This window comes from Pseudophryne corroboree, chromosome 8 (genome assembly GCF_028390025.1).
Source record: "Pseudophryne corroboree isolate aPseCor3 chromosome 8, aPseCor3.hap2, whole genome shotgun sequence".
NCBI lineage: Eukaryota > Metazoa > Chordata > Amphibia > Anura > Myobatrachidae > Pseudophryne > Pseudophryne corroboree.
The window spans coordinates 405330013-405355991 of NC_086451.1; the positions used below are offsets into that span (position 1 = coordinate 405330013).

The 25979-nt window shown below is 43.6% G+C and overlaps 1 protein-coding gene across 1 annotated transcript in view; it reads right to left on the minus strand.

The window, feature by feature from the left end:
• The window catches only part of LOC134948020 (cytochrome P450 2A5-like), a 69350-nt gene that overhangs the window by 23002 nt on the left and 20369 nt on the right, over positions 1-25979 (minus strand). The window contains exons 3-5 of the mRNA XM_063935783.1: positions 11706-11858; positions 7858-8018; positions 1330-1506 (exon numbers count right to left, since the gene is read on the minus strand). Of these exons, the coding sequence (XP_063791853.1) occupies positions 1330-1506; positions 7858-8018; positions 11706-11858 (491 nt within the window). The remainder of the gene's footprint in view (positions 1-1329; positions 1507-7857; positions 8019-11705; positions 11859-25979) is intronic.

Genomic DNA, 25979 nt, shown 5'->3' on the forward strand with positions numbered 1-25979 from the left:
TCTTTAGAAATCCAAACTCACCTGAATTTTCAGCATCCGAACCAAGTCCCTGTTCGTATCTCTTGAGGAGAGCTGAACCAAAACAGGTCCTGGTTCGGATCTTCACGCAGTTCCGAATTTGGATTTTTAATCCAAATTTCCGACACTGGATTTAAAAAATGACATGATTTTAGCTATCTTTATCCATTTAAAGAAATCCAAAACCCAAGTTTCGGATTTTAGATCCGAATACCGAACCCCCAAAAAATTGAGGGTGGCTTTGCAAAAACAAAACAAAACATACCGATGAAATTAGAATCAAAACCAAAACATGAGACTCCACAGACATCTGTAATTTTAATATATGCAATATCCAATAGGTGTATCCCAAAAAGAGTTTATCTTTCTCATTTTGCCCTATTGTGAAGAATTTACAAATAAATACTTGTGGTGTTGCACGTAGCAACCAATCAGATTCTATATATAATTTCTCGATGGCATACTGGAAAATGATCACATAGAATCTGGTTGCTATGGGCAACATTAACACTTTTCATTTTTAGAAGCTTTAGTAAATTTACCCCTTGGTCATAGGCGTTTCTATAATGGGTGCAAGGTGCGCGGTGCACACGGGGGCCCCTGGGTCCAGGGGGGCCCCAAACTGCACACCTTGCATCCATATATTATACTTAGCCTTCTGAAATCCCGCAGCGGCGGCCTGCACTGCGGACACAAATCACTTGGAAAATGCCCACCGCGGCTATTTAAGAGTGATTTGCGCATGCGCACTAGAGATGTCCCCGGGAACAAGGCGCAAGTGCCATGTTCACGGAGACCTGCGCATGTGCAGTAGACTTTGGCACAATCCAGAGTCTACTCACTGCCAGATAGGAGGGGACCAGCAACGGAGGCTGCACGTGGGCCCTCTCCTCTCTTAAAACGCCCCTGCCGTTGGTCTTATTGCATTTCAACATTAGATGGGGACAACCCAGACTTCATAGTGTGTATGCAGCGATTTCTTCCAGTGAGCTAACTTTTACACCTGAGTGCATATATGTACGGATGTTGGACTTTGTGCTACCATGGCTAAGACCGCATTTTAATACCATCAATCACATTGTATAAATTAAGATTTTTCTTAATAATTGGTTTACCTTAATAAAATGAACATTAATGGAGGCAGGTTTAGCTAACATCACTTGGAGAATTCAGATATCAGTTCAGGTTTAGAGCTTCTATTACTTTATTTAACTAATCCTATATACAGTACTTTATGTTGTTTGAGGACTGTTTATGCGACTTGACTACTGACCATTTGTATAGTTCATACTATAAATGCCCCTTGTTTACCTTCTCCATTTTAATAAGGAAAGCATCAACATAATCCCTTGGATTATTAGGGTCCAAAGTCTTCTTGCTCATCTCAACCCTCTTTTCCACATAGCGCAAAAGCTTCTTCATGTAATAGAAAATATTCTGGTGTCGCCCCGGGAGGAAATTCATGATTTTAGGGAACATCTCATACAGCTAAAGGGAAAATATTAGATGTTAAACTGGTAGTCTGCGCACAAGATGACCATAATTACATAAAGAATAAAAACACACAAAAATCCATCATGTTCCTCTCCCTCCATGCAGTTTTTCACCTTTGATCTACAAACAACAAAGTTTAGCCAAACATTGGGGTAGATGTATTAAGCCTGCAGAAGTGATAAAGAAGTGATAAGTGGAAGGTGATAACGCTCCAGCCAATCATTACAGGTTTGCAAAGTTATAGTTAGGATCTGATTGGCTGGTGCATTATCACCCCTCCACTTATCACTTCTTTATCACTGCTTTATCACTTCTCCAGGCTTAATACATCTGCCCCAGCATTTTTTGCCAAAATGATAAATTTGTGTTTTTCTACTTTAAACCATTTTCAGGTACAGGTTCCCTTACAAAGTCTCCTATATCCAAAATGTTTGGGACCAGAAATTTTGGATTATTTGCATACTTTAATGAGATATCTTGGGGATGGGACTCAAATCTAAATGGGTCCAGTATTTAATACCGGCGGTTGGAATGCCAGCGGTCACATGACCGACACCAGCATCCCGACAATGAAGATCCCAATTGCGAATGGGGTAAGTATTTTAACCTCCCCCTCCCATACCCTAACCCTCCAGAGGTGGTGGCTATGGCTAACCCTCCGGGAGTGCCGTCTATGGGTAACCCTCAGGGGGTGGCGGCTATGGCTAACCACTCCCTAATGCCTAACACTAATACCCCCAAGTGCCCTCCCCAAACCCCCCCCCCCCCCAGCCCTAATCCACAACCCGATACTCACTTATGGGATATCGGCTATCAGTGTTTCGAAACTGTTCTCCTGAGTGCTGTCGGTATTTCGGCATCGGTCACGTGACCGCTGGCATCCCGTCTAAACACTGCATGCATTTATGTTTCACATACACCTTACACACAGCCTGAGGAGTATTTTATACAATTTTTTTTTAATAATGTTGAGTATTAAACAAAGTTTGTGTCCAGTGAGACATCAGAAAGCAAATGTGTCGCTATCCCAGTTGTGCTGAAAAAAATTCTGTATTTCAGAATATTCCGCATTTTGAGAATTTTGGATTTGGGAGACTCAACTTCTATATTTAAAAATCATTAAGCAGATTTATTTACCAGAGTAGTGTCATGAACCTGAATGAAGGTTTACTTTTAAAATATGTTGCTCTTGAAATTAGCTCCACTTGCCTAAATGAATGAATGAATGAATGAATGAATGAATGAATGAATTAATTAATTAATTAATAAAGAAGCAGTGCAAGACTGCAATTTTGCATCTTCTATTAGGTGGTCATTCCGAGTTGTCACCTCGTTAGCTGTTTTTAGAAGCCGTGCAAACGCTAAGCCGCCTCCCACTGGGAGTGTATTTTATCTTAGCAGAAGTGCGAATGAAAGGATCGCAGAGCGGCTACAAAATAATTTTGTGCAGTTTCAGAGTAGCTTCAGACCTACTCAGCGCTTGCGATCACTTCAGACTGTTCAGTTCCTGTTTTGATGTCACGAACACGCCCTGCGGTCGCCCCGCCACGCCTGCGTTTTTCCTGGCACGCCTGCGTTTTTCCAACCACTTCCTGAAAATGGACAAATGACACCCAGAAAGTAACGCCCTCTTCCTGTCAATCACTCTGCGGCCAGCAGTGGGACTGAAATGCTTCGCTAGACCTTGTGTGAAAACTACATCGTTCGTTGTAATAGTACGATGCGCGTGCGCATTGCGCTGCATACGCATGCACAGAAGTGCCGATTTTTTGCCTGATCACTGCGCAGCGACCGAAAGCAGCTAGCGATCAACTCGGAGTAACCCCCTTGGTTACTAGCCATGCTTTGCTGTAGTGACACACAGCACTGCCAAATTTTCAATTCTTATACCAAGCAACAGGACAGGAAGAAATAAATGAAACCATTTCAGAAATTAACAAGATAATTATCTGTGCACTTATCCAAGGGATGTAGTCACTATGTCAACTTTCAAAATGTTGACAATCATAATGTTGATACCACAAAGTCGACATATGAGGTTGACATTGTTGAAATTTTGACACAGAATATGTCAACATCTGCAGAATATTGACAGGTTCACAACATCAGTAAGTAAAATGTTGAATTCTGCAAGGAGTGGAGGGTTGGGGTCAGGCTGCGGGATGGGAGGGTTAGACACAGGCACTAGGGGGAAGGTGTGGGTAGGCTGCGGTATGGGAGGGTTAGGTTTAGGATTAGGGGTACTGTTATTCACCACCAGAACCACTCCTTGACAGCTAGAAGTCACTATCGGCTGATGGAGGGACCCACTGTGCATGCATGCCAGGCACTAGCACCCAAGGATGTCTGCCTTCCAATGTGATGTACTGTTGCACCATGTGACTGCAGCCATCTTGTAGTTCCTGTGCTGTGTAAGACTATTTGACTATTAGCACCTGAGAGACTTGCAATATAAAGCTGTTCCAACAGCCCTGCACCATTACCTGCATGCTGCAAACACTCACCGACTGGTGAGCTGTATAGATCCCCACTTCATTTAAGCTACGCCATCACCAGTGAGTACAGCTGTAGCTTTTATACTTCAATAAATCAACGTGACTGGTAAGGTAACTGGGCTGTTCATAGACTGAGTCACCTGCTGGTGTGTGCCTATATAGCTCTGTGAACATCTGCACATACATAATTTCCAACAAGTTATGAGGCCCGGCACATGGAAGTACAGTACCCATGCATGGTATTCAGATGATAGGTCCACCTTAATTAGGTCGATCAGAAATTCACAAACATTGCATTCAGTGGGCTTCGGGACATCCAGAAGCCAAAGTCAATGTCAGAATTGTGTAAATGGAAGTCCAAGATAGGAAAAAAGATTTACTGTATTAACCACTTAACTGATGATTTTTTCTCCCCAAAACCTCTCCAAATGTGTCTTTTTTTTTTAAATGAGTGAATTAGATGAAGAACATTAATTTAACCTTATCCAAATTTTTAAAGAATAATTTTTCCAAAACATCGGTCAGAATATCACTAACATCGGAACATCGGTAACATTGCGACCATCGCAATGTTACTTTTTGCCCCCAAGACAGCTGCCAGGTACACAGGGGGGTCTGGGGGTGGCTTAAGGATGTTATTTTAACCTTTCCCAGCTGCAGCCGTTGTCTGCAGCCGCTGGGTGGGGGTCCTGCCATGCTGACCGATCAGCAATGATTGGCAGCACGGCAACACTGAGGGGAGGGTGACAGCAGCAGTGGAGGGAAGTTTCCCTTCCCTGCCGCTGCTAACACAGCAGGCTGAGGGCTGCCTAAGCATGAAGCCACATAAGCGCCCTGGTTTTTTGTGACTAATGGGTTAAAGACAGGGCAGTGCTAGCTTAGTGACGTCGTTTTGGGTCAGGTGCTTTTCTCTGCCTATTAGGGACATTGTAGGAGGAGTGTATAATACAGTACTTATAGGCAGGTCCTGGGAGCCATCTTTCTCTTTGCCATTTGGAAGCCTCTTCTACCCTCCCTGCAATTTTTTCACTTGATTTTTGGTTCGCTATTTTGGCTTCTATTTCCTTCTAGTAGTTGGCTTCGAAAGCCAGATGGGCAGGAAGTTGCTACCAGCCAGTGGTCAAAAGCTTGCATAAGTGGTCACTGTGGGGCACCCATTTTGGGAAGACGGCAAATGTGTGTCCTCCCCCTGCGGGTGAACTAGGGACGTTCCCGTGCAGTTTCGTCCATTGCTCTGCTAGAGTAAAGGGTGGTGAGTCCTGCACAATGCGGGTTATGCTTTAGGAGGCGGTGGTAAGTCCCCTCCTAGCTTATTTGGTATTAATCTAGTTGACTGGTGCTGGTGAGTTGGTAGTGCCTTTATTTGCCATCCTCCAATACATAGCTTAAATTAGGTAATCAAACAATAAATACCTGTTGACCTTTTAAAACTAGCATTTGGTGTCTGTGTCGTTATTTCTTAGTGCTAAGCTAGTTTGGTATATATATGTTTAAGTGTGTCACAATAAAGTTATGGGTGACTTATGTTTATCTGACTGGTCCCATCCTAAGCAACCAGGTCAGATAAAACACTTGCTGGTGTGGTCGCATCTGAAGCGACCATGCCAGGCAAGTGATTAAGATTTAAAAATTCCCAAGTGTAAAATATGTCATTGTCCATGCTGTCAGTGAGGGTCTCGTACTGATGTGCAGTATTTACTAGAGATGAGCGGGTTCGGTTTTACTCGGTTTTACTCGGATGTGTTAATTCTGGCGTTAAATCCGAACCCGCTCATCTCTAGTATTTACCAAGAAGATCAGATCAAAGTTACATAATATGTTGATATTTTATTATGTGTTTGACCATACCTTTCTTACAGGTCACTATGAGAATGCTGAAATAAACTGTTTGTGTAACATAGAGAAGCTAGTAGCAAGGGGGGTGTTAGAAAGCAGCGCTTTACTGTGCATACATGTTGGTCACTAGGACCCAGGGAGGTCTGTCCTCCAAGCTAATGTACTGTTGCACTATGTGACTGCAGCCATCTTGTTAATCCTGTAAGACTGTGGGGCCTATTTATTAACATTATTTTTACTACACAAATGTGAAAAAGGGTGTTTTCACACTCTTTTCACATTATTTTAGTATCACTTAAATGTCATGAAAAACTGCTCCAAACCCTTTAATTAACTTTTTTTAGTATAGTAATCAGATCTGGGATGAATTTACAAAAAAAAAAATGTGAAAAACCACTGCAATGAACCCTGTGATAATTACACCAGCTCCAGCTTGTGTTATCACAGGGATCATTGCGAGATCCCTAATTCTGCACAGCTTTCTCTGACCCCCGGCAGAGAAAGCTGTCCGGCGATTGGGCTCCGCTGATCAGCTATGTGTCCACAAAAGCTGAACACTAGTAAAAAAAATATATATATACTTACCAACAGTCCCAGGAGCCGGTGATCGGTGCTCCGGTGCAGGCTGCCGGTCATCGAAACCTCCTGTGAGCTGCTGTGACCCCCGGTACAGTAAAACAGCACCTCCCTTTATAGCACCGGGAGTCACTGCAGCACACAGGATCCAATGCCTGGCAGCCCTGCTGGAGCAGTGATCACCTTACCGTGGGGGGCAGGAGGGGTGTCCGTGGCATGGGGGGTAGTCACAATGGGGGGAGGGGGGGTTGACCTGGTGGCGGCGGTAGCGGCGATGTCAGTGGTGGCGGTGCATATGCAGCAGGACACTGGGGTATTTTTCCCGAAAAATACCCCGATACTGATTGTCATCGCAGGGACAGAGCTTGCGTACTCTGTCCCTACATGCTATAATTGATACATCCATGCGATGCAATCAATTATCGCAGTGCGGATTGGGTTGATTTTATCACATCCTTGGATGCGGATGGTGATAAATCGGCCCCTATGTGAGAAGTGACATGATTCTGAAATAAGTCTCCCACTTAGCTCCAGAGAGATCTGCAATATAAAGCTGTTTCAACTTCCTTGCCTCACTAACTGTAGGCAGCATACCCTCACTGGCTGGTGAGCTGTAAAGAAGCCACTTCGATCTAGGTCCACCATCATGAGTACAGCTATACCAGTTATACTTAAGTAAACCATAAAGTGAGCGCTGCACTGGGACACACTGTTTTGTCAACATTACCCACCATGTCCACATTCTCACGTCGGGCTCAGTATGATTTACCAACTGACACAATACAGACGTTCATAATCAATACAGCGATTGGACTACAGTCAAAATACAGACACGGTCAAAATACTGACATTCATTATGCCGACATGTTCAAAATGCCGACAAGTCAAAATATTGACATGAGGGTTTTTTATGTGTCAATGTCAACATGGACATCGTCTATGTGTACCACGTCCCCTAGCATGGCGAGTGCAGCTTCGGGCACAGTGCGCTTGGCACACTATTATATTCCCCCTCCAGGTCTACTGGGATGGTGAAGTATGAACAAGTCTGTTTTTGGGCAAAAATTCCTTAAAAATGCATGTTGGCATTTCAAATGTCAGTATTCTGACTATGTCTGTGTCGGTATTTTGAGTGTCAGTCAATGACTGTCAGGATTTTGAGTAAATCAACTGCTACCCCTCACGTCGACACTATAACTGTCAAGGTGCTGAATGTCAATAAAATATACTGAACCCCGGATCCAGAGTGTTTCCATAGAAAAAGGAAGCTTGTATTATTTTTTATTTTGAATTGTTTTAATTCAACACACGAGATCAGACGCAAAATAGTAATCATTAGCAATTCTCTGGAATTTCCTTAATAAAGCACAGGAAGCTCACTTGTCTGTAACAGATAGCATTGGTAAATTAATCTTAGTTACTTTTATTTGGCTCTTACCTGCCCCCAGATTGAGCTGACAAGGACAAAGGAATTATGCATATAAGACAACACATCAAGTAGCTCTTCATCATCATAATCATGGCGACTTCCAAACATGATAGCGAAAATAATGTTGCATGGTGCTTTGTTTAGGTACTGACGAGGATCAAAAAATGATTCTAAAAGATGCAGAGACAGGCAGAAAATGCACATTTTATTTTTAGATTGAATACAAAATATTTCCTTTAAAGAGATGCGATTAGAAAGGCGGCAATTGGATTCCTGACACGTGGCTACAATGCCGGACATACACAACAAAAGAAATGCCAACACCAGAATCCCGATCATCACTATGCCGCCCACTGTTAGTGTTAGCCTGGGGGGGAGTAAAGTGAGGTTAGGTTTAACTGGTCTTCTGACCGTCGGCATCCTGACCACCGGTAAACCATATCACACCCCTTTTAAAACATACTTTCCAAGTGTTCGAGTCCCAATTTCTAGCAGATAGTTCCCATGTGTTCAGGTTCAAGCAGATACTTCTGGGTAATTACTGGGGGATCATATCATACAACCCATTAAGAACCTAGCAATATGGTTGACCAGTATGCGATAGGTAGCATCTATCCTTGTGTATCAATGCCTACTTACCTACAGATTGTAAGCTTGCGAGCAGGACCTTCCTACCTCTATCTGTTTTTTGCCCAGTTTTGTTCTATAACTGTTCTAATTGTAAAGCCAATGGAATATGCTGCGCTATATAAGAAACGGCTAATAAATAAATACTTCTAAAGTGTCCCATTCTAGCAGATACTTCCCAAGTGTCCCAGTTCTAGCAGATACAGTACTTTCCCAAGTGTCCCGGTTCTTCTAACAGATACTTTCCAAGTGTCCCAGTTCTAGCAGATATTTCCCAAGTGTCCTGGTTCTAGCATGGCACTCCAAATTTGAGGACACAATCCCACATTTTTATGGATCAGCACATATGTTGTTACTCTCCACGGGTGTTGGGGATAGCCTAGTGTTTCAGAAATGCTAGTCAAGCCCCCATGGGTGTGGTCAACGCTATCATGCTATAAATGTTTCCCAAGTTGGGGGTGGTATGGGCATGTAAAAATGAACAATTTGTAGTGTTGATACTAGGTAAGTTTACGGTCAGTCACAGAACCTGCTCAAGGGTACACATTTTGCACTTTAGTAAAACAATATTGCAGAGTGGAGAGACTTAAATTGTTTAATAGTTTGGGTTTTCCGGCAAAAGTTACATTAAATTGGCCTTTTTGGTGTTGCTACAGTATATTGCCAGCTGTTATCATTCAGGTCTCCTAATTTACGTAAACCTTCTGTATACTAAATACAAAACTGGCAGCACTGGTGCTTAGAAAGCTGAATAAAAATGGTAAAAAAACTAATTCCAGGGCAATAGAGCATATTGGATTCAGAGTAAACCCTCAGTACTCCTGATGTCGCTGCAGCTGCTGCTGCAACCACTGTATGCAACTGCTAATATTTTAGGTTACACACCTTTTGGTATACAACAAAACAAAGAATTTAAATATTCAGTCCATATATCTCCATATGACTTTTTTTGTTTTGCATAATTTAAGTTCTGTATGATTTTTTTTTCTGAAATGTATTTTTTACTTATCATCTTTTGAAGGGGTGTGGATTATTAGATCTACATTAAAAAGGTCTAGAGTCAATAGGTCTACCACTAATGGTAGACATGCATTAGGTCGACAGGGTCAAAAGGTCAACAGAGTCAAAAGGTCGACATAGAATAGGTAGACAATAGGAAAGGTCGACAGGGTAAAAAGGTCAACAGGGTCATAAGGTCGACATGTAAATGGTCGACATGAAAAAAAAGGTAGACACTTTTTTTGAGGAGGGGGTGTTTTGTCACTTTTCTGCCACAGTAATATCAGGTATGGTTCCCAAAGACTGGCATATAGCGGAAGTAGTGCCTATATTCAAAAAGGGAAGTAAAGCTGAAACAGGTAATCATAGACCAGTTAGTCTTACATCTGTAGTGAGGAAAGTATTGGAAGGTATTCTAATAGATAGTATTCAGAAGTTCCTTGAAGTCAATAAGGTCATTAAAAGGAATCAACATGGATTTGTGAAGGACAGATCCTGACAAACCAATTTACTTGGCTTTTATGAAACAGTAAGTGCAAACTTAGATCAGTGTAAAGAGGTGGATGTAATCTTTTTAGGCTTTGCGAAAGCTTTCGACACAGTACCACACATGAGACTTATCTACAAGCTACAAGAAATAGGGCTAGGAAGCACAATATGTACTTGGATCAAAAATTGGTTAGATAATAGGGAGCAGCGCGTTGTGGTTAATGGATCCTTTTCAAATTGGACTGAAGTGTTAAGTGGTGTGCCACAAGGCTCAGTATAAGGACCGCTATTGTTCAATATTTTCATTAACGACCTAACAGAAGGTCTAGAGAGCATGGTGTCAATTTTTGTAGATGATACCAAATTGTGTAAAGTTATAAATACGGAGGGGGATGCTGAGTCGCTTCAGAATAACTTAGTTAAATTAGAAGCATGGGCAGCAAAATGGAGAATGCGCCTCAATACAGACAAGTGTAAGGTAATGCACTGTGGTAACAAGAACAAAAATTACACCTACCTACTAAATGGGGTAAAATTAAGGGATTCTGTACTGGAAAAGGACTTAGGTGTCCTCATAGATAGCAAACTAAGCAGTAGTACCCAAAGTAGGATTGCAGCAAAGAAGGCTAATAAGATATTAGCATGCATAAAACAGGGAATTGATGCTAGGGACGAGAGTGTTATACTCCCGTTGTATAAATCACTAGTGAGGCCACACCTTGAATACTGTGTACAATTCTGGGCACCATACTAAAAAAAGGATATCCTGGAGCTAGAAAAGGTTCAGAGGCGGGTGACCAAACTAATTAAGGGCATGGAGATGCTGGAATACGAGGAAAGACTTGCAAGGCTAGGCATGTTTACATTGGAAAAGAGGAGACTAAGATGGGACATGATCAACATCTACAAATATATAAGGGGACAATACACAGATCTTGCGCAAGACCTGTTTTTGGTTAGATCAACACAGAGAACTCGTGGACACTCGCTCAGGTTAGAGGAGAGGAGATTCCACACAATACAGTGTAAAGGCTTTTTCACGGTAAGGACGATACGTGTTTGGATTTCCCTGCCTGAGGGAGTTGTAATGGCGGAATCTGTCAACACCTTTAAGTATGGATTAGATAAATTCCTAATGGATAAGGATATCCAGGGTTATGGTGCATAGTCACGCACTATAGTTATTATAAAAAAGAGGGGTAAAACGTAACGGCAGACATCAGCATCAGTCAAAATTTTATACCAAATAAACTTGCATAGGAGACCACAAATAGGTTGAACTCGATGGACAAATTGTCTTTTTTCAACCTTAGATACTATGTTACTATGTAAACAAGCCCCATTAGTGTGCCACATCCCCTCGCATGGACAAGGTGTCTCGCTCCACTACCACTGTGCTCAGCACAGGTTACTATTCCCAATTGTACTCCACGTGGATGGTAAAGTATAAAAAAGTTGAAAAAAATGAGAGAACTTGAGTCTACCACATGCGTGTCGACCATTGTCATGTCGAACTTTTGACCATGTTGACTTTCGACCATGTTGACCTTTTGAGCTGCCTACATTTTACATGTCAACTTTTTGGCCCTGTCGACCTTTTGACCCTGTCAACCTAATGCATGTCTACCATTAGTGGTAGACCTATTGACTGTAGAACTTTTTAGGGTAGATCTGTAGTCCGGATACCCTTTTGGAGTGGATGAAGTACATTTGAATTATTGTACATCATTTTCTGCACCAACCTTTTGTCTTCCTTAATTCTGCAACTAGACACTGAGCTTCCTCCTGAATATGTTCTTCCGTGTTCTTCTTTCCCATACCAAAGTCCCGCATTGTAGCAATGGAAAAATTATGGAGTTCTCGCCAACTCTCCATGTTGCTAGTAAAAGCAATTCCTGATTTGTGAAAAACAAAAGCACCATGAATTTGTACTTATTAACACCATATTTGTGCATCATACAGTATCTGTCTATTTAATGTTTTCGTTATAATACATTAATCAACTTTATGTGCACATAACAAAGTTCATTGATGGTACACATTCTCTCAGTTTAACTTATAATATAGTATCCATTTGTAACACACAGGAAACACTTGGTTATTTTATGAGACTATACTGTCCCTAATTGGAGTGAAGGATTATTAGATTTCAATGACTGTCTTTTGTGTGGGTTATGTTCCCGACTAAGGAGGTAATTCAGACCTGATTATAGCAGCAAATTTGTTAGCAGTTGGGCAAAACTATGGCCCTCATTCCAAGTTGTTCGTAGCTGTGCTAAATTTAGCACAGCTACAATCATCTTCTCTGACATGCGTGGGGACGACCAGCACAGGGCTAGTCCGCCCCACATGTCAGGCCGGCACCCCTTCCTGCACAAGTACAAAAGTGCTTTTGTACTTGAGTAACTCCTGGCCAGTGCAACTCCTGCGGCTGGCCGGAAGTTACTTGTCGTTGCCCAGGTCGCAGCGGCTGCGCGTGACGTCACATAGCCGCTGCGGCCCGCCCCCCCTCGCGGTCCGGCCACACCTGCGTTGGCCAGACTGCGCCACTAAAACGGCTACCAAACATCGCCGTGCCACCCCCTCCCGCCCAGCGACCACCTCTGCCTGTCAGTCAGGCAGAGGCAATCGCTAGGCAAGGACGGCCGTCGGCCGCCTGTCCAGCGTACTGCGGCACCGGTGCATGCGCAGTTCTGACCCGATCACACCGCTGCGAAAAACTGCAGTGTGTACGATCGGGTCGGAATGACCCCCCATGTGCAGATATAACATTTGCAGAGAGAGTTAGATTTGGGTGGGTTATTTTGTTTCTGTGCAGGGTAAATACTGGCTGCTTTATTTAAAATGTCTATCATAGACTGTTCTTCATTCATGCGCATACACCAACATTCATAAAAGAAATAACTGACACTGACACCAGAATAATGTTTGCCAATAAAATTGTCAGCTTTTATTAAACAAATAGTATGGTGGCAAGGAGGGACGGCCTATTTAAATAAAGTCCCTATTTATTCTAACCTTTTAAACCTTTTAACTGTGGCTGACCAAAACACAAGAGGAGGCAAGGGCCCAACTTCAGCCTGGCCTCCATCGCATAACAAGGGTGCTTTAAGGGCCCAATTTCAGCCCAGCCCCCATCATATCACAAGAGGAGGCTTTAAAGGGCCCAATTTCAGTACAGCCCCCCACACATCACAAGGGGCCATAATGGGCCATTTGCCACCCCTTGTGTTACTTGCTCTTTATCGGGAATACCATGGCCAACTCTCCACTCAAGGTATTCCCCAACTCCCAACCAAAAGGTGCTCAGGTGTGTACCAACTCCACCGGAGACCGAAGCCCACCTGGTCCGATGGAACTCCGGTCCCGTAATGTATCAAACTCTACCACCTTCACATCTCCTGAGCATCTATAAAACTCTTTAAATTACAGCCACAATTTCAGGCCGTCCCAACCCGCCAAGCCGACACCAATAATAAACTCATCCAGGGTGGGTGGGTGGGTCAATTTTCTCTGAGGAAAAGAGGGAGAACCTAGTCAGTCCTCTCCTTGTAAGGGCTAAGCCCCTCCCATCACCAGATTCCTCAGTCAACTCATAGGCCCACTGTTACCATGGACACCTCCACTTATCACAGCTGCTTCATTCAGCCTGATATTCAGAATTTTATGTCACTACAGCCATATGAAATGTCCCCCGTTCTCTTTTACACTGCAATTTAGATTTTAGTTTGAACACACCCCACCTAAATCTAACTCTATCTGCACATGTTATATCTGCCCCCCCCCCCCTCCGCAGTGCACATGGGGGGTCATTCCGAGATGTTTGCTCGTTATTTTTTTCTCGCAACGGAGCGATTAGTCGCTAATGCGCATGCGCAATGTCCGCAGTGCGACTGCGCCAAGTAAATTTGCTATGCAGTTATGTATTTTACTCACAGCATTACGAGGTTTTTTCTTCGTTCTGGTGATCGTAATGTGATTGACAGGAAGTGGGTGTTTCTGGGCGGAAACAGGCCGTTTTATGGGTGTGTGCGAAAAAACGCTACCGTTTCTGGGAAAAACGCGGGAGTGGCTGGAGAAACGGAGGAGTGTCTGGGCGAACGCTGGGTGTGTTTGTGATGTCAAACCAGGAACGACAAGCACTGAACTGATCGCAGATGCCGAGTAAGTCTGGAGCTACTCAGAAACAGCTAAGAAGTGTCTATTCGCAATTTTGCTAATCTTTCGTTTGCAATTTTGATAAGCTAAGATTCACTCCCAGTAGGCGGCGGCTTAGCGTGTGCAAAGCTGCTAAAAGCAGCTTGCGAGCGAACAACTCGGAATGACCCCCATGGTTTGCCAAACTGCTAACAAATTACTTACTCCTGCAGTGTGAAGAGAACAGGCTGATCGGGTCCGGAGCTGAAGTCACACACCCTCCCTGAAAATGCTGGGGAACGCCTGCGTTTTCCCTGACACTCCCAGAAAACGATCAGTTACCACCCACAAACTGCTTCCTCCTGTTAAATCAGCTTGCAAATGGCTGTGCGATTGAAATTTTTGCACCAGCTTGTCACTGTTTGGCGATGCCTGTTGTTGTTTCGCGACGCACATGCGAATTGCGGTGCATACGCATGCGCAGTCAATCGATAGTCGCCTGCTGTGCGAAAACGCACAGTAGCGATCAGGTCTGAATCGGGCCCATGGTTGTGACAGGCGAAGTAGCTGAAACCACAGGCAGTTGAAGCTATATTGTCTGTCAGCCTTAGCTGACACCTTAGCTTTGCTCACAATATTCCAGGGACCAGGACCTCTGACAGATGAGAGAAAGCTCCTGATTGGCTAGCCATCTTTTAAGTAGGTGGGTCTCAGTGGTGCAAGTAAAAAAAAATTCTCAGTGGTACTGATATTAAAAATAGGCATGGTCATGTGTCATGAGGGGGCGTGGTCACACAAAACTAGGGGAGTGGCTACATGAAAATAGGGGCATGGCCACATTATGCCACACACCGTAATGCTCCTTACACATTATGCCACACACCGTAATTCCCATAACACATTATGCCACACACCGTAATGCTTATTACACATTATGCCACACACCGTAATTCCCATAACACATTATACCACACACCGTAATGCTTATTACACATTATGCCACACACCGTAATGCCCATTACACATTATGCCAGACACTGTAACACCCATTACACATTATGCCACACACTGTAATGCCCATTATACATTATGCCACACACCGTAATGCCTTACATATTATACCACACACCGTAATGCATATAACATATTATGCCACACACAGTTATGCCACTGACACAATTTTATGTCCCACACACAAAAATGCCCCTTATAAATTATGCCCCAGCAGTGGGCTGGTGGTATTGCGTACCACCACCATATTTCTTAATGGTACTCCATACCACCCTACTTTCAGCACTAGTGGGTATAGAGTATAAACATTAACTAATTTTATTTATTGTACTCCACTTGTTTGCTTGTTTTTTTAACCCAATGGATTATGTCAGAACAAGCAAAGAGATTGTAAATAATTAATGATGCTACTGTAATATGGTCACTGTATTTATTTCCTTTCCCTGGTACTCACAGATTACCCAGGATTACCAGTAGGAGCCCAGGACAGTGGCCGATGCTAAATAGCTAGGTCATTATTGTAGTGGAGAGAGGGCAGATTCTTTTTACATTGATAATAGTGGTTTCCCTTAAAATGGTTTGGGGTATTCTGAATGCTGTTTAGAGTTTCAAAAAAACACTGCATATCACTGACTGATTATGCTTGGATACATCAAACTGCTGGATGATAAATTCAGCAACTTGAGTGCCAGGATTGACAGTTTCCAGGCAATGGATACATAGGTGGTGAAGACTAAGCCCCCATTGGTTGGTTTGGCATTGGAGGGGAAAGTAACTGCACCTCCTTGTTACCCACACCTCTTTGTGCTTGTCCCTCCGCTCTCACTGGTAGTGTGTGGCAGTTTTTAACTCCAAGAACTTTCTACTTGATAACTGTCCCTTTCTGTCTGTGATATAAAAACATATAATAAACTAAGGTTCAAGTCCTACAGTGTTCTTCACTGAACCACTCATGTGATCACACTCAATACCCAGAATATGATTTCTTTGGTTGAGCAGCACAGAATCTGAACCATACAGAGGACAAGCCCTGCATTTGATCTGAGTTTTCAAGTTGACTACATGACGTCGGCCATGCTGGACAGATTACACTCAAGCAGAGTGGACAGGTCTGCTGAGGGCTCTGTTAGTACTGATGACAGTAGTTATATGGATTCTTTGGGGATTGCACAAATGATGGGAACATGTATGAAGCATTTTAGAATAGTCAATAACCTACCATCTAGTCTGCCCTTTATTGCATGTGTTCATTTAGTATTTACATAGTTTTTAAATATGGGGTGAGATGCAACAGCATATCAGGGTTTAGTAATGCTGTATGCTTGAAACCAGGGGTGTTTTAACTTTTAACAGAGGAGGGGGTCCATGTGCAGATTCCGGGTGGGGCCGCTCCTCACCACGGCACTGTAGGCTCTGGCATTGTGCCAGAGTCTACTGCACATGCGCAGGTCTCTGGAAACATGGCGCCTGTCATGGTCTAGAGGCTATTTACATACTACGTGTGCATGGCATCCATTTTGGGAGTGATTTTTGTTGTGGCTGCAGCACACATTGCGGGACTCCAGAAAGGTAAGTATTAAAACATCATGAGGGCAGTGTGTGCGGTGTGGGCCCGTGTGCACCACACACATTGCATCCATGATAGAAACAAACGCCAATGCTTGAAACAAATCCCAAAGGACAGCTCTCCCGGTAAGAGCTGTCTTTTGTGATCCAAGGACTTCTGGGTTTATGACCTGGGAGTCCGTCTAAGCATTCTTTGGATAATGTGCACACTGCAGAGGACACTGGTATGGATCTGACTAGATCCCTCTCAGTGCACACTGTGAAAAGAAGCCTATTGGGCAATGTCATCTACAGACGCATTCAGCTCATGGGTGTTTGCACTGTGGCCACACCTGGAAATGGCAGGAAAATTGGTAGCATTTTAATCCTTGTTAGAGCAGGTGAGGCCAGCATCACACAGTATACGTTAAGAGCTTAGAAAGGGTTAGGAACCAGATTAACTGGTATAGGTTGAGATGGTAAGTCGTGAGCACTGCCACAGTTACAATGTCAACACGCACAACAGGACACTGAGTTTGAAGCAGGAGTGCCGACATGACAATAATGAGATTTATAAAATTTTAACATCATTGGCTTTACAACGTCATACATGATGGAAAAGAAAGTAATTATGTCCATTGCAGTAGATCATGGTGCATGCATATGCTTGCAGAAGTGATCCACACTGCACTTTACAGTATGCCAACGGGCAGGGTTGGACTGGCCCACCAGGGTACTAGGGAAACCCCTGGTGGGCCCCACTCCTCTAGGAAGCAGGTTCCATGCTGAGCACTTGAATTATTATGGTACATTGCTGTTATTAATCTGGTACATTATCATGAATGCACTAGCAGTATTTGATATACAGGTTGAGTATCCCATATCCAAATATTCAGAAATACGGAATATTCCGACATACGGAATTTTTTGAGTGAGAGTGAGATAGTGAAACCTTTCTATTCTGATGGCTCAATCTACACAAAATTTGTTTAATACACAAAGTTATAAAAAATATTGTATTAAATGACCTTCAGGCTGAGTGTATAAGGTGTATATGAAACATAAATCAATTCTGTGCTTAGATTTATGTCCCATCACCATGATATCTCATTACGGTATGAAATTATTCCCAAATATGGAAAAATCCTATATCCAAAATACTTCTGGTCCCAAGCATTTTGGATAAGGGATGCTCAACCTATATATGTATATATATATATATATATATATATATATATATACCGTATATACTCGAGTATAAGTCGACCCGAATATAAGCCGAGGCACCTAATTCTTCCCCAAAAACCAGGGAAAACTTATTGACTCGAGTATAAGCCTAGGGTGGGAAATGCAGCTCTAGCCGTACACAGCCCTCAGTGCCAGATATGCCCTCATACTGCCAGATATGCCCCCACAGTGCCAGATATGCCCTCATACTGCCAGATATGCCCCACAGTGCCTGATGTGCCAGATATGCCCTCATGCTGCCAAATATGCCCCACAGTGCCAAATATGCCCTCATGCTGCCAAATATGCCCCACAGTGCCAGATGTGCCAGATATGCCCTCATGCTGCCAGATATGCCCCTCATACTGCCACATATGCCCCACAGTGCCAGATGTGCCAGATATGCCCTCATGCTGCCAGATATGCCCCTCATGCTGCCAGATATGCCCCACAGTGCCAGATATGACCTCATGCTGCCAGATATGCCCCTCATGCTGCCACATATGCCCCTCATGCTGCCACATATGCCCCTCATGCTGCCACATATGCCCATCATGCTGCCACATATGTCCCTCATGCTGCCACATATGCCCCCTCCCCAAGTGCCAAATATGCTCCCCCAGTGCCTGTTACTTACCCCTCCGTCGATCCCGCGCTGTCTTCTGAAGGAGGGACACGGAGCGCACAGCGCACGCCTCTCCTGTGTCCCTCCTGCATCTCCGGCGGCCACGGCGGGTCTATTAAAGGAACGGGTACTTCCTTTAATAGACCCGCCGCTGCTGCCGCCAGAGATGCAGGAGGGACACAGGAGAGGCGCGCGCTGTGCGCTCCGTGTCCCTACTTCACACTGCTCTGCCTGTCACACTGCACTGCCACTGACTCGAGTATAAGCCGAGGTGGCTTTTTCAGCACAAAAAAAAGTGCTGAAAAAGTTGGCTTATACTCGAGTATATACGGTATATATTAGAGATGAGCGGGTTCGGTTCGTCGTGATCCGAACCCCCCCGAACTTCACCTATTTTACACGGTTCTGAGGCAGCCTCGGATCATCCCGCCTTGCTCGGTTAACCCGAACACGGCCGAACGTCATCATCCCGCTGTCGGATTCTCGCGAGATTCGTATTCTATATAAAGAGAAGCGTGTCGCCGCCATTTTCACTCGTGCATTGGAGATTGAACGGAGAGGACGTGGCTACGTTCTCTGCCTGAAAAGCTCCATATCTGTGCTCAGTGTGCTGCAAATATCTGTGCTCAGTATGCTGCAAATATCTGTGCTCAGTGTGCTGCAAATATCTACGTTCTCTGCCTGAAAAGCTCCATATCTGTGCTCAGTACGCTGCAAATATCTGTGCTCAGTGTGCTGCATTTTGGTGACCAACAGTATATAGTTGTACAGTACAGTAGGCCATTGCTGTATCTTGCAGCTCTGTGTCACTGCAAGTATCCATTCCATATCTGTGCTGCATTTTTATGAGCAGTATATATAGTAGTACAGTGCAGCATTTTGGTGACCAACAGTATATAGTTGTACAGTACAGTAGGCCATTGCTGTATCTTGCAGCTCGGTTTCACTTCAAGTATCCATATCTGTGCTGCATTGTTGTGAGCAGTATATAGTTGTATAGTGCAGCATTGTGGTGACCAGTATACTACAGAACATTAGTCCAGTGCTGTTCTCGCTGCTCAGTGTCAGTTCTCCGTAGTATCATCAGTGCTCAGTAAAATCAGTGCTCAGTATAATCAGTGATTGATCAGTATAATCAGTTCTCAGTATAATCAGTGCGTTGTTAGACGTGCGCCCGTTTTCTGCGATTAGTGCATTAAGATTTAGACAATTGATGAAGTTATTGTGTCCCCGGTACAAAATCCCATCTAGATTCCACTTCACTAGGCAGGCAATAGCGAGATTTTACCAATTAATATCAGTGATTTATAATTAATTATTAATTACAGTGATCTTGCCAAATGATTCCAGTGATTTGGTCATTTTCTTCCAGTGATTTGGACCAATAATACCATTGATTAGAACGAATAATTCCTGTGATTTTGTCATTTTCTTCCAGTGATTTGGACCAATAATACCATTGATTAGAACAAATAATTCCTGTGATTTTGTCATTTTCTTCCAGTGATTTGGACCAATAATACCACTGATTAGAACGAATAATTCCTGTGATTTTGGCATTTTCTTCCAGTGATTTGGACCAATAATACCACTGATTAGAACGAATAATTCCTGTGATATTGAGGTGTTTGTGTCGCTTAGCTTAGCCATCCAGCGACCACAGTGCACCTCTTTTTCTCTTTTCTTTGCATTATGTGCTGTTTGGGGCCAATTTTTATAAGTGCCATCCTGTCTGACACTGCAGTGCCACTCCTAGATGGGCCAGGTGTTTGTGCCGCCCACTTGGGTCGCTTAGCTTTGTCATCCAGCGACCTCGGTGCAAATTTTAGGACTAAAAATAATATTGTGAGGTGTTCAGAATAGACTGGAAATGAGTGGAAATTATGGTTATTGAGGTTAATAATACTATGAGAGCAAAATTACCCCCAAATGCTATGATTTAAGCTGTTTTTGAGGGGTTTTTAAAAAAAAATACCCGAATCCAAAACATACCCGAATCCGACAAAAAATTTTCAGGGAGGTTTTGCCAAAAACGCGTCCGTATCCAAAACATGGCCGCGGAACCAAATCCAAATTCCACAGACTGAACTGATGCAGGATACACTTAAAAATGCAGACACAAGACAAATACTATGGATCCTGAATAAATACGGATATGCTAAAACGAGAAATCAGATTGGAGAAAACTGCAACAAATAACTCATTGCTCACAGTGGTAGTACATGGCAGAAACAAATATAATAAAGCAGATAGTAACACCCAGACTGATAATAACGGCAGACACCAGAAACGTTCCGTATAAATAAATGAACAAAGGATGGTTACCTGGTGAGTAGCAGAAGTTCTTATGTTTGTAGGCACACACACAGTATACGGACATTCATAGCAAAACAATACTTGCCTACTCTCCCGGAAGCTTCGGGAGGATCCCATATTTTGGGGTAGCCCCCCGCACCCCCGGAAGAGTAGGCAGGTTTCCCGTATCCTGCTCGGATCCTAGTGATGCGGGCAGGGGCGGATTGGGATCGATAAGCAGCCCGGGAAATTTATGGAAGCAGCCCTAATGGGGAAGGGGGGGAAGGGTCTGTTTAAGGGGGTGGATTCTGTCAAGTGGGAGGGATTACTACTCTGAAAGCCTGAACAAATGCAGGCGTGGAAAGTGCACGCCGCAAAGCACGCTGCAAATTGTTAGGGGCGTGGCTTCACGGGGAAGGGGCATGACCACATAATAGTGCCAATTCACATTACACCACAAAGTAGTGCCGCTTATACACATTAGAGATGTGCACCGGAAATTTTTCGGGTTTTGTGTTTTGGTTTTGGATTCGGACGCATTTTGGCAAAACCTCCCTGAAACATTTTTGTCGGATTCGGGTGTGTTTTGGATTCGGGTGTTTTTTTTCAAAAACCCCTCAAAAACATCTTAAATCATGGAATTTGGGGGTAATTTTGATCCCATAGTATTATTATCCTCAATAACCATAATTTCCACTCATTTCCAGTCTATTTTGAACACCTCACACTATTATTTTTAGTCCTAAAATTTGCACCGAGGTCGCTGGATGACTAAGCTAAGCGACCCAAGTGGGCGTCACAAACACCTGGCCCATCTAGGAGTGGCACTGCAGTGTCCGACAGGATGGCACTTAAAAAAATTGGCTCCAAACTTAACATGATGCAAAGATAAATAATAAATAAAAAAAGTTGCAAGATGGAATTGTCCTTGGGCCCTCCCACCCACATTTATGTTGTATAAAAAGGACATGCACACTTTAACAAACCCATCATTTCAACCACAGGGTCTGCCACATGACTGTGGCTGAAATGACTGGTTGGATTGGGCCCCCATCAAAAAAAGAAGCAATCAATCTCTCCTTGCTCAAACTGGCTCTACAGAGACAAGATGTCCACCTCATCATCATCCTCCGATTCCTCACCCCTTTCACTGTGTACATCCCCCTCCTCACAGAGTATTAATTCGTCCCCACTGGAATCCACCATCTCAGGTCCCTGTGTACTTTCTGGAGGCAATTGATGGTGAATGTCTTGACAATGCTAAATTCCTTTGTCGTATAAATAACCCTTATGAAGCTAAGAACACTGTACGCTGCTTACTTAAGAAATACCGTACTGATACGCTATTTGCGTAACGATCGCTCAGCCGTAGGCGAGACGCTCAAGCGTCACGTTCGCTCACGGCCCAGTGATCACAGGACACGTTATTGGTTATGTCTAGGGGAAAGATTCGCTGTAACGTAGCATACGCTAGAGACCACGAGGAGGTCACTAGCGGTGCAGACGCTCACAACACTATACCTTGATATTAAACCTTATACCGATGAAACACACAGAATACCTTAATGTGAGTACAGGGTGTAAATGCAACCTTGTGTAACCTGACTATCTACAAAGCTGTTTGAGCGTCACCGACGCTCAAGTGAACACTTAACACTATAGTAAATACACTGATACTGGTTTAGGGTTCCAAAGCCTATAATCTGTATTATATCTAGTATACTTGTAAAAGAGTAACACAGTACAAATGATACACTACAATATAACAAAGACTTCCTAACCAAACACCTAACTAAGGGATAAACTACAATGCTATCCTGGTCTAACACAATACAATACAATAATACTACGAAGTATTTAAGAGAAAAAGAGGAGAGGAGAGATAGAGAGAGAAAGAGAGATATTGGCTCACAGAAAGACAATGATTACGGAGAGAACTTACGCACAAAGGGTATGATCGCCAGCGCCTCGATATCCAGCTCCCGATTATCAGCAGATAACCGTTGATGAGAGAGTGAGAGCTGGATGTGGTTGGTCTGCCTATTTATGCCCCACACACAATGCAATCTCCTAGTCCCTACAATCCTACAGTTTATTGGACACAGGAATTCGGCCCTGTACTGTAACCAAAGGTCATAGGTTGATTCATACAGGTGGGCTGTGCTGATTTCCAACAGCTCAGGTGGGTGGGGAACTGGGTTTCCCGCCGCATACCTGAGTATGTGCAAATCATAGAAATGGACATAAACTTCTTATGTCCATAACTATTCGCACGAGCGATTAATACGCTCCAAACCAACACCGGAATATTGCTAATTAAATACTCTTCCGATGGGTACCAAACACTGCTGTATGACTCCTGTTAGACCCTTCGTGCAATACAAAGAGGGATTCCTCCGCTCAGGGACATCCTATCTAAACCAAACTTACAGAAACTATTGAGGGGAACATGATCTATAAACGACATTAATTGTGAACTTTTGTAACGAATGAGTCGCACGCTACGATCACATAAACTCTACCGTAAATGCGCATACTGCGCGTGCGAGTGCACGCTATTGCGGGTATGCGCTTCCACGGGAGAGCGTACGCATGCGCAGCACGGACCAGTGTGCGGTGCAAATATGGCAGTGTGCATTAAGACATTTTTCTGACTTCGACAGTCCACCCTTTGGCAGTCAATAATAACTGCCACAAAACATTTAAGGAGAAAAATGTAAGTCAGGGGTTAATTGATTTCCATGGTTGGGTAGGGGAGGAGAGAGGAGAAGGTGTGAAGAGGGTATGACCTAGTGAGAAAGTAGAAGCATGTGTGTATGAGTCCATGTTTGGGGGGGTCATGTATCATCGTGCCGTACGTGTGGTAAATCAAGCTTCGAGGTATTGCGAAGTATACATTTGAATTCCTTCTTATCCCGTACTAAGGGTCTGTGGATGGGCTGTCAAACTCTACCGAGCTCATTTCGGCTGTGGTTGCAACAAAATGGGGATGCACATTTTAGTTGATGATACATGAATGGGGGAGGTATGTGGTTGCTGATATCTGTGCCTGTATTCCCTATCGACTATGTGTGTCATTACCTGAGGGTTGTAGAGATGAAGATAAAGAACACTTATGGAAAATGCAATGATATTCTATGTCAGGGAAATGTACATTCGTCGATTGAGGTCTTGATTGGTGTCATTTGCTTGGAGTCTTCTTCTTTGTGCTTTTGCTCATAAATCGTGAGTAAAGCAATCAACGTCCATGGATTTACAAAAAAATGTTGGGCTAGCGTGATTTTAAAGTTCCTAGGGAAACTGGGGTACCCATGGCATTGTCCATCAAAATCTTGTATATCAGGTCGTCTGCTCTTCCTCTTTCCATCTTTCCGTTGTCGGCCCCTTGGCTCATCAAATCCTTCGTCTACGTGGGTCTTTGTACCTCGGAGGAAAACATAGAAATGGGTGAAAGACGGACCGTATACTCATTACATCATTACGTCATGGTTTCTAGCATTGGGTCATAAATCAAATCCAGGTTAATTACAGTTTCCTCACTCCTCAAGCTCATCACTTTCGTACTTTGTTTACACTTCGTCAAAGCCTGCCCGCATCTAAATATCAATCCAATCGATATAACGACACCCAAGATACACAGTAGAAACTTTCCAACATCCATTATGACTCCTTGAGCCCACTCTCCCAAACCGGAGAACCAATTTCGCGGGTTCAACCATGACACCCAACCAGTCAGCTCATTACCTACAGCAACAAGGGTGAGATTGTGTTTTCGACGAAATTCCCATTTTAATTGCAGAATATCATCCATCTTTTGGTCTATGACCTCTACCGGATCCTCGGTACTATTTGTGATGTACGTGCAACACTTTATGCCGTACTGTGTTGCCAATGTAACACAATATCCGCCTGTTACTGCTGTAAGGTAATTAAGAACCATCCTATGCTGAACTAGTTCTGTTTTGTAAGCTTGAAGTTCTCTTCCAGTGTATCTAAACGTGTCATCATACATTTCAGTGATATTATCTAACAAATTGGCGAGTGCGGAAATGTATCTATAATTCATCACTCCTCGAGCGGTACGAGTGAAATCTAACACTACCAGAACCTGAATCCCGGTGGATTCATGGATAAGATCAGAGGCCGGATGCTCTAACCTTTCTGACAGGTGTCTTTTAACTCGGTGTTCGTAGTGAGTGTGAGTATAAGGAGCTTGGGCACCACGGTGTATGTCTTTCATTTTGTCATGTGTTACAGTCATCACTTCAGGCAATACTTTTCCAATATAACACAATCCTTCAGAGTTTGGGGCAAGCCACTTGTACGCCTTTCTCCCGCATATGAAATATGCATCATCGGGGAGAACATAAGGGACGGAGAAGGACATGACCATGTTACAAACCTTCCAGGTGAAATCTCCTGACCCTAATTCTTCCATCTGTCTAATGCACGTATCAGTTTGTACGATATGTGCACAGTATCCTGGTGATACCTCTCCAACTTTAGTAATCCTATTTCCTAAGGTATATCGATACCGGAATGATTTTCCTCTACTGGCTATGTGGCGTACGAGTTCTGTATCTGTAGGCATTCTATCTGCTCTGTGTGAAAAGGTCATGGTAAGGTTGCTCCATGACACTTCCCAATTTCCCGGTTTTCTAGGATTGGAGATGTTAAAACATATGAGGGACCTATCCACATGGTATTGGTGGAGCTTCAAACTAGGAGGGCTGGAGATGTTAAACCTCCGGTCCACCGGTCTCCCACCACTTAGCTCAAGTACCTCCCCTAACGTTAAAGGAAATGGTACTAGCCCTGATTTGCTGTGACCCTGAGGTACTTGAGAGCATACCCAACAATCTGTTTGGTTCAACACGTTACCCACTATAGAGTGATAGTCACTCAATGGATGCCGGTCCATATGGATATTAAAACTGGATTGGCATTCCTTTGTTACAGGGCCTACAGATACAACTTTCTTTTTGAACTAACATTCCTTCACAGTTGTTTACAGATAACATGGTTGTTAGATCGTGCCCGGTACTCGCCTTTGCTTGGTGATTGGGTTGCTATTGGAAATTTACACCTCCGTCTCAGTCATCAGGACCTTTCTGGATCCTTTCTCGACCTCACTGGTACTCTCACCGAAACAGACTGCTCTGGTCAACATCATGGT